Source organism: Acromyrmex echinatior, chromosome 5 (assembly GCF_024713525.1).
Source record: "Acromyrmex echinatior isolate Ae372 chromosome 5, ASM2471352v2, whole genome shotgun sequence".
Lineage (NCBI taxonomy): Eukaryota > Metazoa > Arthropoda > Insecta > Hymenoptera > Formicidae > Acromyrmex > Acromyrmex echinatior.
Window position 1 is genome coordinate 8,910,151 of NC_141856.1, and position 15,828 is coordinate 8,925,978.

Consider the following 15,828-nt stretch of genomic DNA (forward strand, 5'->3'; position numbering starts at 1 on the left):
CGATGTGTTTATCGTAAGGCAGCCGCCCTTTGTAAGCTACCACTATTAACTCAGAATAGTCGAAATTACCCTTTGCAAGACTCTTTAAAAAAGGATTATATCAAAGAATTTTATAATGCTATAATTGCGCACACTTTGTGTAATAATAACGTTAAAAATCCAAATGGTAACTACAATATAATGTTACAAAAATAGTAAAATGTTGCTATTAAATTTAGAATGAAGTATTACACATTTTAAAATAAAATGTTTTACTATTTATGTGTAACTCTGATTAATTATGTAAAATTATATTCAAAATTATATAAAATATATGCAAAATAAAACAAATTCTTTTTTATTTTAAATAAAAATATTTTTAATGCTAACGCTTTTTTAATTATTAGATGCATCATCAAAAAAAATCTAACGCAATTTTAAAAAATATTTTCGAATTCTTGCTGAAAGGAATATTGACACATCTCTGTAGAATATCAAGATGTGTATATACTGATAAACTTATTTTTACGCTCAAGTGTAGTATTTACTCAGATGTATTTTTTATAATTTTGTTTAAATCAAGTAAGAGATAGTAGCAAATTTAAACACATGTATGTTGAATGCGTATTTTTATTAATATTTTTAAATACCACGCTAACACTTTTCTGTGTAAAATACTGTAATAAGTTCACGAGAAGTTATATAAACTTAACTTGCGAGTAGGCGGAAAGAGTAAGAACGTGGAAAGAATACTTCGAAGAAAAATTATGGCATTATATATGAGGTCATTGATGTCGCCGAAATGTCGAGAGTTAAATAAGATAGAAAACTTGAACAAAAGGTAGATAAGTAATTCAAAGAGAAGTAAGTAATATGTCAATACGCATCGTAGCCATCGTCGATCTTTATTATTTTTATGATCAGTACTGCTTCTCCATTAACAATAAACAGCAAACGAATGAAAATGAAGAACTTAATTAAACAATTTAATTAAGCAATTTAAAATCTTCACAGCAAACATCTTCTGCAAAATTCTAATTATAATATAATTATAATAAAAATTATAATTATAATTATAATTATTATATTAAATATTTTTTGCAAAGTTAATAAACGATTTATTTTTCTTATAATTATTGTTTTTTGGAGCTGCTTCAAGATTTGAAAATAGTATTAGTATTAGAAATGCAAAAGTGCATGTGTTTGCATTAAACGTAATTTATACAACTATCTTTCACAGAAAATGTTGGATATATATATGAAAGACATTTTTCCGAATGTTTATATCTTTAGGAACTTCTTTTATTATCCCAACAAGAACAAATTCCAAAATGTATGATACAACCATTCTTCGTACATTTTAAAATGAAGAACGAATTATTAAGAGTACATAAGTGCGCAAACTCCTACGACCTTAGATTTCAACCCTGATATTATGCAATAATTTAATATGTATTCTTACGTCTACTGGTCTTCTCGCTAATATTTTCCTCCCGCCAATGCTCATCAACTTCCCTCAGCTGGTAAAGTTGATATATAACTAGAAGTAAGAAGACTTAGGAAAGAGGGATAAGATAAACAAGAATAATGAGATAATGGCTTAATTTATATTGACGGCGATATTAATGCGCTTGCGGTTTATCAGCGCACGATCCAAAACGTGGCTGACGTATTTGTTCTTTGCACTAAATCAGATCACGCTAAATCAGATCTGTAATGCCTCATGCTTACTTTATTGTTATTCTGTCATGGAAGACTGTCGACAAGGATATGAACGCGAATTATCGAAAAGAAATGGATGTAGCGAATATATCGATCCGAAATTCGAGCAATATAAATTTATTATAAGTGAATTTATTCCTTTTCTAAAAATAAACACATTTAAAAAATGGAAACATAATAAATACAAATAAAAGACATAGTACGAGAAAATTAATCGATACATGCGCATAGAACATGTGAAGCACGTAAGTAGGAGAAAAAATATTTCTCTAGAAATATACAAAGAAAAATGCTGATGAATATTTTAATATTCTAAGAGATTTATTTCAATTAACTTCTATTATAGAAACTAATGTACATATACTTACGAATTTTTTAGTGAAAATGAAATATTCCAGTTTTATAAAATTTGCAGCTTCCTTGACCTATTTCCATCACACTAATACTATGCTTATTGCACTGCATACAAGAAAAAAAAGTAACCGTAATATTAGATTTACATCTCGGTTTATATGTGATTCAAACCTTACCTAAAAATGCATTTAAATATAATGTTTAAAATAAATATGTATTATAGAAACTCTACTAAGAATACTTTTAACAAATGATTTGTAAATATAGTGAAATAAATTATTGTTTTAATTTGTTTTGATTGATGCTAGATTACTATTTCAACGAATTATTAGTAGTAAAAGCAATTTATGTTAAACCTATTAACCTACTTTTCTGTTAGATTTTTATGTGCTAGCAATACTGATTATTTTGATTTATATCGTAAATCGTGTGTTATTTGTTACAGTAACGAATAATGAGAAATTATTCGCAACAATCCTGATCGATCCGATTTTCCTACCAAATCATCACATTTGTCATCCTATTTTTTGTTTCTGTAACAAGATAATTTCTCTCAGCGCACTATGTAATGAAGCATTAAATCGATAAATGTTGAAATTCAGAAACTGATTCTACGGAGGCTCAAGGCAACAGGTGCGCGGAATTATACGGCCAGATGAATCTGTATCCTTTCTAGATATCTATAGAGCCATAAATCCGTTACCTGCCTTCAATTTCGTGCATTTCTACTTTTATGGATGAAGAAGATCTGCAAATCCAAAGTACGTACAAAATCACTAATCCATTAATTGAAACGAACACATCGAAGTCTTTGAAAGACTATTAATGAGATTAAGGACATATATTTTTCATATAGATATGCACACTGTATTAAATATCATGTATTACATATCGTGTATTAAAAATTACTCTTGGAGTGCTCCCAAGGAAATCTTCTCTTTCATATCTTTCTAAAAATTTTCCTAGAGAAGACGGTTAAACCGCTAACAGAAAATATTTTACTTGTGGGAAGTTTTTACTTATCGAATTATTGCGAATCATTTTATTATCATCAAAGAAACTACTCTTCCAAACAACAATAAGATCTTATTTCAAATAATACTTTGTAAGAAATAGTTCAGGAAAACTCTTATGAAAATGGAAGCGACAGCTTTGGCAAGAATGTAACAAGTCAAAGAAGTGCTTGCCAGATTACATTACCTCTTAGTCTCGAGTATATGCACCAATGAAACATTTTGCTTATTTTTTCAAGACTTTTTTCCTCCATTTTCTTTTATTTTCCATGTTCCTAATTCTAGCAAGCATGCCGTTTCTTTCTCTTTCTCTCTCTCTCTCTCTCTCTCTCTCTCTCTCTCTCTCTCTCTCTTTTTAATTCTTATAATCATATATGTGTTTCTTTATCGTGTACTTTTTGTTTCTCTTTTCCTTTAACTATTTATCCAAATAAATGCCCGTACAATGTTTACAATTTCTATTATTTTAATTATTTTATATATAATAATAAATTAATTAAGAGAAACTTATTTTAATATACAAAATAATAAAAATGTTTAATTGGCTCAAAATATGTAATAGAATTTTTTGTAAATATACAACTTTAGCAAATGGAGTTTAATAATAATTTTTTTTAAAATGTCAAAATCTCGATTGTCAATTTTTTAATAATTTTTGGAAATCCAAAGAAATATTTACGTATTATTATTTTCTTTTAAAACAATGTATTTAATCGCCTTATACAATTAATGTTAAAAATAAATAATAATTTTAGAACGTCCTTTCTAGTTCGAGGATATTCTATTATCAAGAAATCAGCGTTTACGAATGTAACAGGTGGTCGAATTCGATTTATGATGAACCAGCTTAAACCACAGAAAACGCAACAGTTTTGATTGAGACAAGGACAAATGTATATGAAAGATGTGGAGAATAATAAATGGATTCTATTATTCAGAAAGTTGCTAGAACACAGAAATAATGTCTCCACTTATATTCTCTCTCACCAAGATGTTTAGTTTCTGATAAAATAGAATCTACTTTGCCAAGTTGAAAATTCAATTAGAAAGCTCGATTAATAATGTCAACCGAACGAATCAATTGGACTTGATTCCCCCCCCCCTCTCTCTCTCCCCTCTCATAATATATATACGTAAAACGTCACAGTATTATAAAAGAATATTAATATTAATTGTATAAAAATTATATTGCATTTTAATTTATAATTACAAAAAATAAAATTATATACAAATGTATTTTTGCATGTGATGTAATTTAACAATTTTTGCTTTTAATTACGTAATAAACGAAAAGTTGTTAATGCAAACTGCTTGTATCAGGTTATAGTTTTGCAAATTGTTTGTATCAAGATAAATAGTAATACGACTTGATATAGTATGAATTTCGAAGGATGGTTTATCTCGTGAATTAGGACAATCTTGTTGCTAATGTACATATTCGCTGACCTAAACTACAGCTTTGCCGGAAGGCACGTTCCGCTCTTCAACAGTAACTTTCCTGAAATGATTAACAAGCAAACGATTTGATCTGGGCGAGAAACGAAGGACTTTATATCACTTTAACATAAATTCAAACTCTAACTTTGTTACTGCACTGCATTTCAATTCCGTTCCGAGGACAGAGAAATAGAAAGAAAGACGAGAAGAGAACAAGAGAAAGAGCAATTCGGATAGAATGACGAATACGATGCGAAAATGATCGGGTAGAATATATAGAATGTATAGAATCCCGAAAATGTTTATACACACATGGTGCTATAAACTTTGATAGTAGTACATTTCGATGATAAATTCTTAGTAGAGTTGGAATCAGTTTTTATATAAAAATAGATTAATAAGAAAATTACATTTTAACATTTAGTTCTTAATACATATATATATTAGGTATTGGAATTAATTCGTAGCGTTTTTTAATGAAAGAATGTTATTTATTTCACATGAGCATTAAAAAATACATTAATGAAAGTACTTCCCATCACTTGTAAAACGCTACGAATTAATTCCAACACCTAATATAAATGAAGTTACTTTTGATTTAAGATTTTAATAAAGATTTTGATTTATGTACATATATATATATATATATATATATATTGTATAAAACTTGTAATTTTTGTTATATATATTATTTTTACATATAATATAAAAATAATATATAATAACAAAAATTACAAGTTTTAAATAAAATTTTGAAATGAAAAGAAAAATGTTTTTCAGCATATTTTTAAACTTATTATAAACTTGTATATGATTATTTAGAAGTAAAACTTTTTAGAATTTTAACTATTTAATTTAAAAGTTGTTATTACTAAAATATCAGGTTTATAGAGAATGAATTATAATAATAAATATCAAGTAAACGTAATAATAAATATTAAGTATATCTATATAAAATATATAAAATATACCTATAGATATACTTATGATAGATGTATATATAGTAAATGTATACATAGATATCAAGTATGTCTATGTATAATATATATATTAAAAATAGATAATACATACAGAGAGATAATGTATTTCGAGCATCAACTTCATGCTAATATATTTGTTAACGATATTATATCGGTGCAACAAATATCAACAAGATCGTATAATAGCCTATCAAGAAAAATTATTTCACTGTTTTACTGTACTAGCTCTCATCAATGTAATGACAATATTTTCTTAATGCCGTAATCATCCATGATTAATTGAGGCTTAATTGATATCATCTAGTAACTAAATTAATTGAACGATGTCATGATAATACCATAAAATTACCAAGGAAATTCGATAATGCCGATCAGCAATAAATTTTTCCACATATCAAGATATTTCGAATATCAATCTCACCGCTAATGTTACCAAAAGCGCTACATATTCTTTATTCGTGTAAGCAAGCATTATTATAAAACACGAGTCTAGACGGATGAGTGTAAATGATTTTCCCTTTTGCAATCTCATACTGGCTCATCGAACTCGAGTTTAGAGCCTCATGGTAGAGCCATGTCGACGTCATAACTATAGCCGCTCTATTTTTGCTTATCTTGACTCCACTGGTCTTCTCTCCTACTGAATCTCTCTCGCACTCGTATATTTCTGACAAGACTTCTTGTGAAGTACACATACACACACGTGAAGCAGAAACGCAAAAAAATACAGTTCGAAATATTTCGATTAAATTTATTTTTGTTCTCGTTCTTTTCCTATGTAAATTATAATGAAAAACATTACCGTGATAATAAAATACTATCGAAATGCGAATTCCACGATGCTATTGTGCACTTAAAACTTTACACGACTTACAACTTTTTCTGAACGTAAGAAAATAAATAGATTAAATAGAAAATGGATGTTGTTCCTCGATGTATAGTTTTTCATCAGCAAAATTATTTTCTTTTATTTACTTCAAAAAATATTCAAAGCATTCTGTTCAAATTTGATTTTAAAGCGTGAGCTTAAAAAAGTGTAGCTAAATTAGAAATTTATTAACAATTACGAGACACAAAATACTTCAATCTCTTACAACTTATAAAAAAGTTTTGAAATTTAAAGTTTGAAAGAATACTTAATCTTTCTGAGACACACTACTTGGTTATTTGAGCAAAATTACTCGCTATAAATTTAAATTACATGTTCAAATGATATTGGCTCTTTTGATTATAAAATAATATAACAAATTCCATTAATTACATGAATAAATTCCAATAAACAATTGTAATTATAAATAGAAACATGTAATCATTAATCCATTGTAAACGATATTTTATTAATTTAATTTAATATTGTAAAACAGGTTAATCGATACTCGATTTGTCTGTGCATTGTTATAAAACTATCGAAAAATTCAACAATTGCTTTACTCACATTACTGATACTTTCATACTAAATTGAGAATGTTTGTACAATACTAGAAGCTGTCAATAATTTGCGCCGCAAAAGAGCGAAGTACACACACTCCGAAAAAGTTTCACATCGCTTTTGCTGTAAATTATGGTTTATGAAATGTTCGAAAAACCAACGAATAATAAAGAATTTAAAAAATATTTAAAAAAAAAAACAAAATGTAATATATAAAAAAACCATTAAAAGCATTTCAAATATTAAATATTGCAAATATTGCATCTCTAATATATTTCTCAAAGATGTTATAACTTGTAAAAGATTTTATAGATCGTCAAATCCACCTACTCAAAAGTTAAAAATTCTGGAGCATGCTTCTCGAGAGATACTTAAAACATCTCTCGGGAAATCTAAAAATTTAATTATCTATGAATTCAACATTTATCTTATAAATTCAAGACCTTTTCAAGATTTGAAATTCTTATAGAATCGCGTAGGACGCAGGATCATTAATAACTAAGACAATATACAAAGTTATTTTTAACAAAAATTAGTAGTTATTGCATTAATTTTGTAAAATATTTATTCAATTAAATACTTAAGACTTCTAAATTTTGATTATACTGTTAGAAATTTATAACCTATTATTATTATTTTAATTGTTTTGTTCCATCTTAGATCTCTCAAAAGTCTCTCACCTTTCAAAAGCCCATAAATATAATAGACTGTTTATTCTCTCTCTCTCTCTCTCACTTCATATTTATCTAATATACTTGCATTTCCTATCTATCACATGCAAGTTGTGATCGACACTAAAACTTTCCCCGCAATTTTGCATAAGAAACGAAATCGTTTTTTATGATTGTTTACATTTACAACAGGTGGAGAAAGCTATTTCTGACCTTTGCTGGTGAGACTGAAGCTACGAAGTCTGTAACTATCCTCATCCTCGCCTTCCTCCCGTGGTGGCATCTGAGATGAGACGTCAGGCACATCCAGGAAGGCGTTGCTCTTCCTCTGATGCGAATAGTGCATGCTTTGTCCCCTTCGACTCCCTCGTCTTCTGATCCCCGGACTGACGTCATTCTCGGTCAGTCTGGGTTCGCTGCTGCAATGAGCTGACTTCATACTGGCTCCCTCATGATGATGATGATGATGATGAGCGGCCGCTGAAAGCGATAGGATATTAATGCACTATTCAATATCAGATATAAATAAACAGATTTCGTCAAAGATATATAAAAACGAATTCTAATAACGGTACCTATGTATTACTCTCACACTAACACACATTGCATACATATATATATATATATATATATATATATATATATATATATATATATATATACGTGCATAAATATATAATTTTGTATAATATCAATATCATTATATAATTTTATTGTAAGATTTTAATTATAAAGAATCAAGATTTTAGTTATAAAAAATGTAAAATAATCATTATTATAATATAACAGATATTAAAATATAATTATACTTGTAAAGAATGTTTACAAAAAAAAATTTATTGTATTGCTTAATAAACATTTAAAAAATTTTAATAATTTTGACCTATCATTTTAAAGCTATCTCTGTTTTCGAATTATATATGCATGCATTTTATACAAAAACGTGAAATACCTATACTCGTATCGAGAGCACTGGCTTTTATCAATAAAAAAATTTAATTTTTCCAGAAATATATTTTCAATATTTTACAATGTAATGTCACAATAATAGATTTTATAACAGGAAAAATATGAATGTATTTTAGTGAACGATGAAACTATTTTTAAAGGGAATCATTGGCAATATGAACAGGACAGAACAAAAAACATCTTTTTCGACCGCATACTGACCGAGCTTTTCATCAGCAAAGCGCTTGAGAGTAAAGCAAAGAACAGAGCATTTTTCAAAGGCACTACACCTATTACATCGCAAAGTCGACGCGTGGAAAGTCAAGTGATTTAATACAACCTGAAGAGCCAGAAAATGAAATTAAACGACACGGAAAAGGAAAGAGAAGTAAACTTAGAATCGTTTACGAATATTTACTCTATTTAATCACTAAGTTTATTGAGCAGACAAATTTTCCTATTTTATCAATTTCAAGAAAATAGGATCTCTCACATACTAATTTTTTATTACAATTAGAGCTTTCAAAGAAAGAAGCTTTGAAGCTGATTTTTCCACATCTGTAATATTAAAATAATGGATTAAAACCAATAGCCTGTATTTAATCCAATGCCTAAAGTTATATTTAATTTAACAAATAGTTTTACAGTATTTTATTTATTGTAAATAAATAATAATTTATATTAATAATTTATGTGCAATATCGATCCAATTAAATTAACATATTTCTAATAATTTTAACATCTTCGATAATTTTAAATAATTTCATATATAAAATATATATTTTCAAGTATTATGCAGATAATTTTTTATAATATAATATCAAATAAAATGCTAATTATTTGAATAAATAAACATTTTAACAACAATAACTTATTAAATAAATAATATTTGCTCATTTCTACCGCTCTCTTGACACATTATACTGAAATTTTAGCTCTTTCTCCCTTAATTAAAATTTAATAGTCTTGCTTGTATTACTTCTCCGTACAAACAACACGAATTATCACTCTAATTCCTGTTTTTGTTAATACACATTTCAGTGTTTCAACGTTCAAAACGGCGAAATCGCTAACGTATTTAGCGATAAAACTGGTTTCTAGGCTTGCAAAGATACGTATCTTTGCAATGTATGGTGAAACGTGTTTGGACTGTCAGTGACCTACTAGCCAAATCCACGTCCGAGAATAACGGCCGCCAATGATTTCAAGAACTCTCGAGAGAGAGTCTAGAACGTGTTTGCCGGTGCGATATCGATACACTTTGCTCTTTCAAGAAGGATCGTACGTCATCTATGACGTTTCTATGAGCTTATCGGACACTATCGAACCGTCACCACACCATGCAATCTTGTCGCACAAAATTGACTTTTACGTACCTCGAGATCTTTCATCTCAGCTAATAATATTCATCATTGAGAAAGAACTGAAGATACACAAACCGGTTTGACAATTTAAATTTTCATACATATGAATAATTACATATCCTCGAATTAAAATATAAATATAAAGCAAGAAATGTACAAAGTAAGAACCTTTGGAGAATAGAATCGACAAATCTTAAAATTTGTTTAAATTTGAGTGCAGAAATTAGCGAATTTATTCATTTTAATCTAATCTCCTTTAAATTTTCAAGTCTTTGAATCCTTCTGGGAATTAAATACAAGTCTCAATCGGGTTGTAAAAGCCCACCTGCGCAACGAATAAATTACTTATTCATTTCCCATTCCTGCCGTTATTATCATTACCTTGAGCAGCGGCTCGGCGTCGGATGCTTTTATTTCCACCGGAAACACGGGCGCTCTGGGATCTTGTAGCCGGTCTCCGTCTTCTCGTAGGTGTACTGCCATCCGGAGTTCCGCTTCCACTGTCTCTTTCTCGTTCTCCTCTTTCTCTTTCACGAGCTCCCGAGGGTGGCATAGCTTCCAACATTTGTTCCATGCTGGAAAATCCTGGAGCACAAATCGAAGCCGATCTGGTTTTCCGGCGAAAAGAGTTTTCCGCCATTCTTTCAAGTTACCACAGCCACTATTATCCCTCCCTTCCTTAAACCTAATCACCCCCTCACTCGGATCTTTTGTCTTATATTAATTATCTTTTACAAATTTTCTCGGTAATTGTGTCCTTCTTCGTGGATTAATATCAAATCTTGCTATGACTTTGTAAAGTTCTTATATTTCACTTATAATGAAGCACAAATTATATTGATTCGTATTACTCGATTTTATCAGGCACTTTTTTACCGTAAGTTTTCCACACTTAAACACGAACGTTCGTAAAAGTTTTTGCACGATTTCTTTCCGACTTGATGTTCTTCGCAGGAAATGTCTCGCCGTGTTTGATTTCCGGAATGTCTTTTCGAATGTCGCAAACCTTCCATTCGTGGAATTCAATTACCGGAAAAAATATCAATTCGGAAAAAATTTCTACAGGATATCCAGGTAGGGATGTCATAGATCCAGTGTTATAACGATCGATCTTATCTCGTTCCGAAGAGAACCCACACGTTCTTTTTAACTCTACAAATAAAATATGAGATTTTCTTTTGGCTTCGTACACGCGAATGATATAATTAGAGTAATTACGGCCGTGGCAAATTACGTCTCTCCTAAACTCTCGGTAACATAACTGACATCTATGTTTTCTTTTTGTGCTGTATCTCCCCCCGTCGTTATTCTACTGGAGGTGAACTTGCAAGCTAATTAGATCCACTCCGTTGATTATTGCCTCAATTATTCCATACACGATCGCGAAAACTGTGAAAGCTTGTATAAATACAAAAATTATACAATGTTCTAAATTGTGGATATTTATTTCTTAAATATTCACACTCACAGAAGACATTAAATAATCATTTTTTTAAATTATATTAAACTTTAGAAGGTTTTAGCACTTTTATTATACATTAAAAAACATTATTTCTAAATAATTTGGCTTATACTTCAATTATAAATTTGTTAAATAAGATTATAAAATGAATGTTTATTTAAATCTGAATTTAATAAATACTTCATTATAAATAAAAATGTGTTCCTAAAAATTTTATTATGCTTACAGCAGTTTCAGTTAATCAAAGTTAATTTATAAAAAATTCATTTTTAGTAATTCAGAAATTAAGTACGTCTAAAATTCAAGTAATTACAATATTATTTCTCCCATAAATACAATTATTAATAAAAAAAACAAATTTATATTAATTAAATACTTCATTAAAGGTTTCATTAAAAATTATATTCCGCCGAAATGACTGAGCCAAACGATCATTTGGTCTACAATTAGTAAACCTATGGATCCAAATTCAACACAACTATAAATACTTATACACGTCTACATACACTACATACTGTACATACACATATACATATTTATGTGTAAATACAATGAGAATTGAAAAAAAATAGAAATCAAAGATAACAAATTTAAAAAAGAAGAATAAAAAGTCTAGATGTTAAAAAAACTTGTGAAAACTATAAAAATTAAAAAAAAAACAAAAAAATTAAAAATGCTAAGTATTAGATATTGTATTTAATATTTCCTTCTTAATATAAATTCACTTTTTAAAACTAACTTGATGAATTTAAAGCTAATTTAAACAAATCCAATTATAAAGTTTAAACAAAATTAAAAGTGTCTTGCCTATTTATAATTAAATAGGATAAAGATCAATATCAAGAACGTAGTTGGCAGCATCCGAAGTTTCAGACTTGACATAGTTGAAAGACAATTCTGTTGATTGTCGAAGCTGTCGAAGTTAGTGAAGAGTGAACAGTGATATATCGGGAAGATATCGCTGCGTGAAGATGTTCTGGCAACTATAATCGAGTATCGACAAAGGTAAGCTCAGTCCAACTCACAAGTACAACTTTGCGTTACCTTATCAATATACTCTCTTTGATCAAGTTTATGCTTGTCATGTATTTTGTTTAAAACTACAAGAAAATGCTGAGGAAATTAAGTAACTTGATTTGAAGATAATTTTTTTTATATCCACACAAGTAATTTTAGTAATACATATTATTTTATCTTTGTTTTATTAGTTATTTAAGTATGAATTTTTTCATTTTTTATTTGTATGAATTTTTTCATTTTTTATTTGATTTTCTTTTAATCAAAATGTCTTTAAATATCCTTAATATTTAAATAACTAATTATTTTTTGTAAAAACAAATTACAGATAAAAAAAATTAATATATATTATTAAGATATTATATCATTATTTTGCTCTAATTTGTCAAACTACTCTTTCTTGAATTATATTTAAAAAAATGAGTCCACATAAAGGATTATTTTACATCTGCTATTATCACAATACAAGTGTCGCGAGTTCCTATTTATAAAAGGGGCATAAAACAACAATGACAAGGAAATATCTTCAACGAATGCAATGTTGCAACGGACTTTATTTAAAGCACTTCTGTCGTAAGGTGTTTCCTTTGTGAAATAATACATCACGCGAGGACGCGTTTACCATAGATAGACTACAGGATTAAGTAGAGAAACTGAAGCTTTCCTCTGACAGGAGTGAGAAAAGGTCTTACGAGCTCCTCATCGACATTATGCGTTAAAATCGATAGTCTGCATAAGTACTTTATGTGTTCACGTAACATAACTTCATACATAACTTCACATTATGATATCGAAATTGCGAATTATCATAAAAGTTATATGTTAAAATCTTTGACCTTTTTAAAATCTTTGATACTCTTTCTTCATGTCTTATTATTTTTATACTATTGTATTATTGTTATAATGAATAAAGTTTTAAAGTTTATGACGTAGATATACTAAAAAGATAAGTCATCTTCGTTATATTAATTTGTCTATTATGTATAAATGTATAAATAATTTAAATAATCATGACTTTCCTATTTCTTACACGTGCAACAACGTAATCACTTTTACATTATTTAATCATATGTCTCTTGTACCCAACATGAGGTATTAATTGAATCTGTCAGAATTTTTAACAATCTCTATTCAACTATACAATTTCTTCAATTATTGGACATTTAGATTTAATCTAAATTACAGAAAATGGAATGAATATCGTACACGTAAATAATATTTAAAAATATTTATAAAATATGGAATGTAACCTCTCTCTATGTTTTCTACCCTTTCGTGATAAGTTCAAATTACTTATATATATATATTTTATATATATATATATATATATATATATATATATATATATATATGCGTATAAAGCTCTTTTTGCTCAAATATCTTTGTTTCCCTTTCCAAATATCAAATCTCTTTTCTGAGGAATAATATCTTATTTCAAAGATAAAGAGACAGAAAGATAAAATTTGAAACATCACCAACTTGTGTGAATAGAATATGATATATTCATTTAAATAACACTGTTGAAACTATATGTACTTACATATTCAAATAAGCAATATTATTTCTCTTAATATTCATTGAAATAAGATGCGAAATTAAATTCGCTTAAATATAACATAAAATATTTTTATATTAATACATTGCATTAATTGACGTAATGACAATTTAATTTAATTAGTTTGTTAATATTCCTAATAAATATTCAAATATATCATATTTTTAACTTTTCTGTCATAGTAATACAATTTTAATTCATGACTCTCAAATATCTAAAATATATAATACTTTATTATAATAGAAGCTATGAAGTAATAATTATTTATCCGTTAAAATACTAACAGTACACTTTTTTATTTAACTATTTAATGTTATTTAACTCACCACGGAAGGGTTAAGGGCAAAACAAAGAGAGAGAGACCGGGCGCCCTTCGAGAATTTCAAAGTCGGAGTATCGGATTTTTTCTTCCGTACGATAATCACTCCGGTCTCCTGATAGACTTATTTTTTCCGACGACTAATTATAGATAATGTTTCGCATAAATCTTCTATGGAGAAGCATAAACATCTCCGCCGATCTGTCCCCCCATATATTCATCTCCGTATCTCACTCCTTCAAGAGCTCGCCACGTCCGTAATTATCCCTCTTTTTCGATAAACTCGGTAACCTCTGCCCTTTAACTGTAATTATATTGAGAGTAATTATATTCGCATGCCTCTCTGTCTCAAGATATTGCCTTAAGACGTTACCGATGCCTACTCTTATCTCCTCCGAATTCAGGGATCTCTCCGGATCGATATGTCGCGCGCAACAATCGATCCTTACCACTTTAGGCCGTCTACGACTGTGAGATATCTCCTTATCATTTTCTACTTCATTCTTTTTCGCGATTATGACGGACTCGAATCACATGTCTCGACTGCTCACTCATGAGCACAACACGACCGACACGATGCACGTCCGACGATGCGCGGCACACTGGCAACCCGGCGTCGTGGCGGCTCCCAGGGCGAGAACCGACGCTAGGCGTCGGCGTCGGCTCTCTTGCACGCCCTCAGCGCCGACCACAACGAAAATCACGATGAGGACTATGATGAAGAGATGACGGTAAAGTTGGTGCGTGTCCAATTATCTGTCTTTTTAGCGATTCGTTGAATGCGTGAGATGCTTTCCGAAGAATCACCAGAAATTACACGGAATCTGCATTCATCAAAAAAACACTTGTACGTTAATTATTTAAATTTAATGAAAATCAACCAAAGGAAATGAATGCTTTTAGAAAGCAGAAATGTTTGCTAGTCTAAGAAAGTTTCACTCTTTAACTCCTTACAAATGACATGCGCTATAACTCAATAAAAACTTCATCTTCATTAGATCGGCAGCACTAACTTTGCGTGACTTACTTTCTCACCAAAAAATTATTTTGTTTTGCCATAAAATTTCTTTGCTGTTAGAGCTTTAGAAAATATATCTAGAATAATATCTGCTAACTATTAACTTAAAAATAAAGTGCTAAAATTTCTTTTTAACTTTGAATAATTTAGAATATATGCGGAGTACATTTCTGAAGAAAATAAAAGTTAATAAATTGTTATTAACATCGATTAATAAAAACATTACGATTTATCGAATAATAAAATAATTTACTATATGTATTATTCTTCATACTGCAATTTTTATAAATTAAATAAGGTTTTCAATTAGTAGTTAATTATAACTTGTAATCAAAGCATGCATAAATAAAAAACATTTTATTTTATTACTAAATTTGATTTGTTGTATTACTTTAAATTATTATATTATTAAAATTTAAACTTTTAATATTATCTCAACACAGCATTATCGATTAAATCGGTGGACATTTTTGTATACATGTAAAATAATTTTGTTCATATATTTATAAATTAATAAATTTTCTTAGACGGCAAATATAACATGATTATCAGATTTTCTA

The 15,828-nt window shown here is 28.7% G+C and overlaps 1 protein-coding gene across 8 annotated transcripts in view; it reads right to left on the reverse strand.

Moving 5' to 3' along the window:
- The window catches only part of Rgk3 (Rad, Gem/Kir family member 3), a 40,466-nt gene extending 25,580 nt beyond the window's left edge, over nt 1–14,886 (reverse strand). For 2 of the 8 annotated variants that reach the window (XR_015545229.1, XM_011051419.2), the window contains exons 1-3: nt 14,700–14,886; nt 10,279–11,049; nt 7,799–8,065 (exon numbers count right to left, since the gene is read on the reverse strand). Coding sequence is in view for 7 of the 8 variants with exons in the window: in XM_011051419.2 (XP_011049721.1) it covers nt 7,799–8,065; nt 10,279–10,537 (526 nt within the window). In the remaining variant the exon portion in view is untranslated. Of the gene's footprint in view, nt 1–7,798; nt 8,066–10,278; nt 11,050–14,623 lie in introns of all 8 variants that reach the window. The other 6 variants (XM_011051422.2, XM_011051421.2, XM_011051420.2 and 3 more) reach the window with 6 other exon arrangements.
- Between the last annotated feature and the right edge of the window lie 942 nt (nt 14,887–15,828).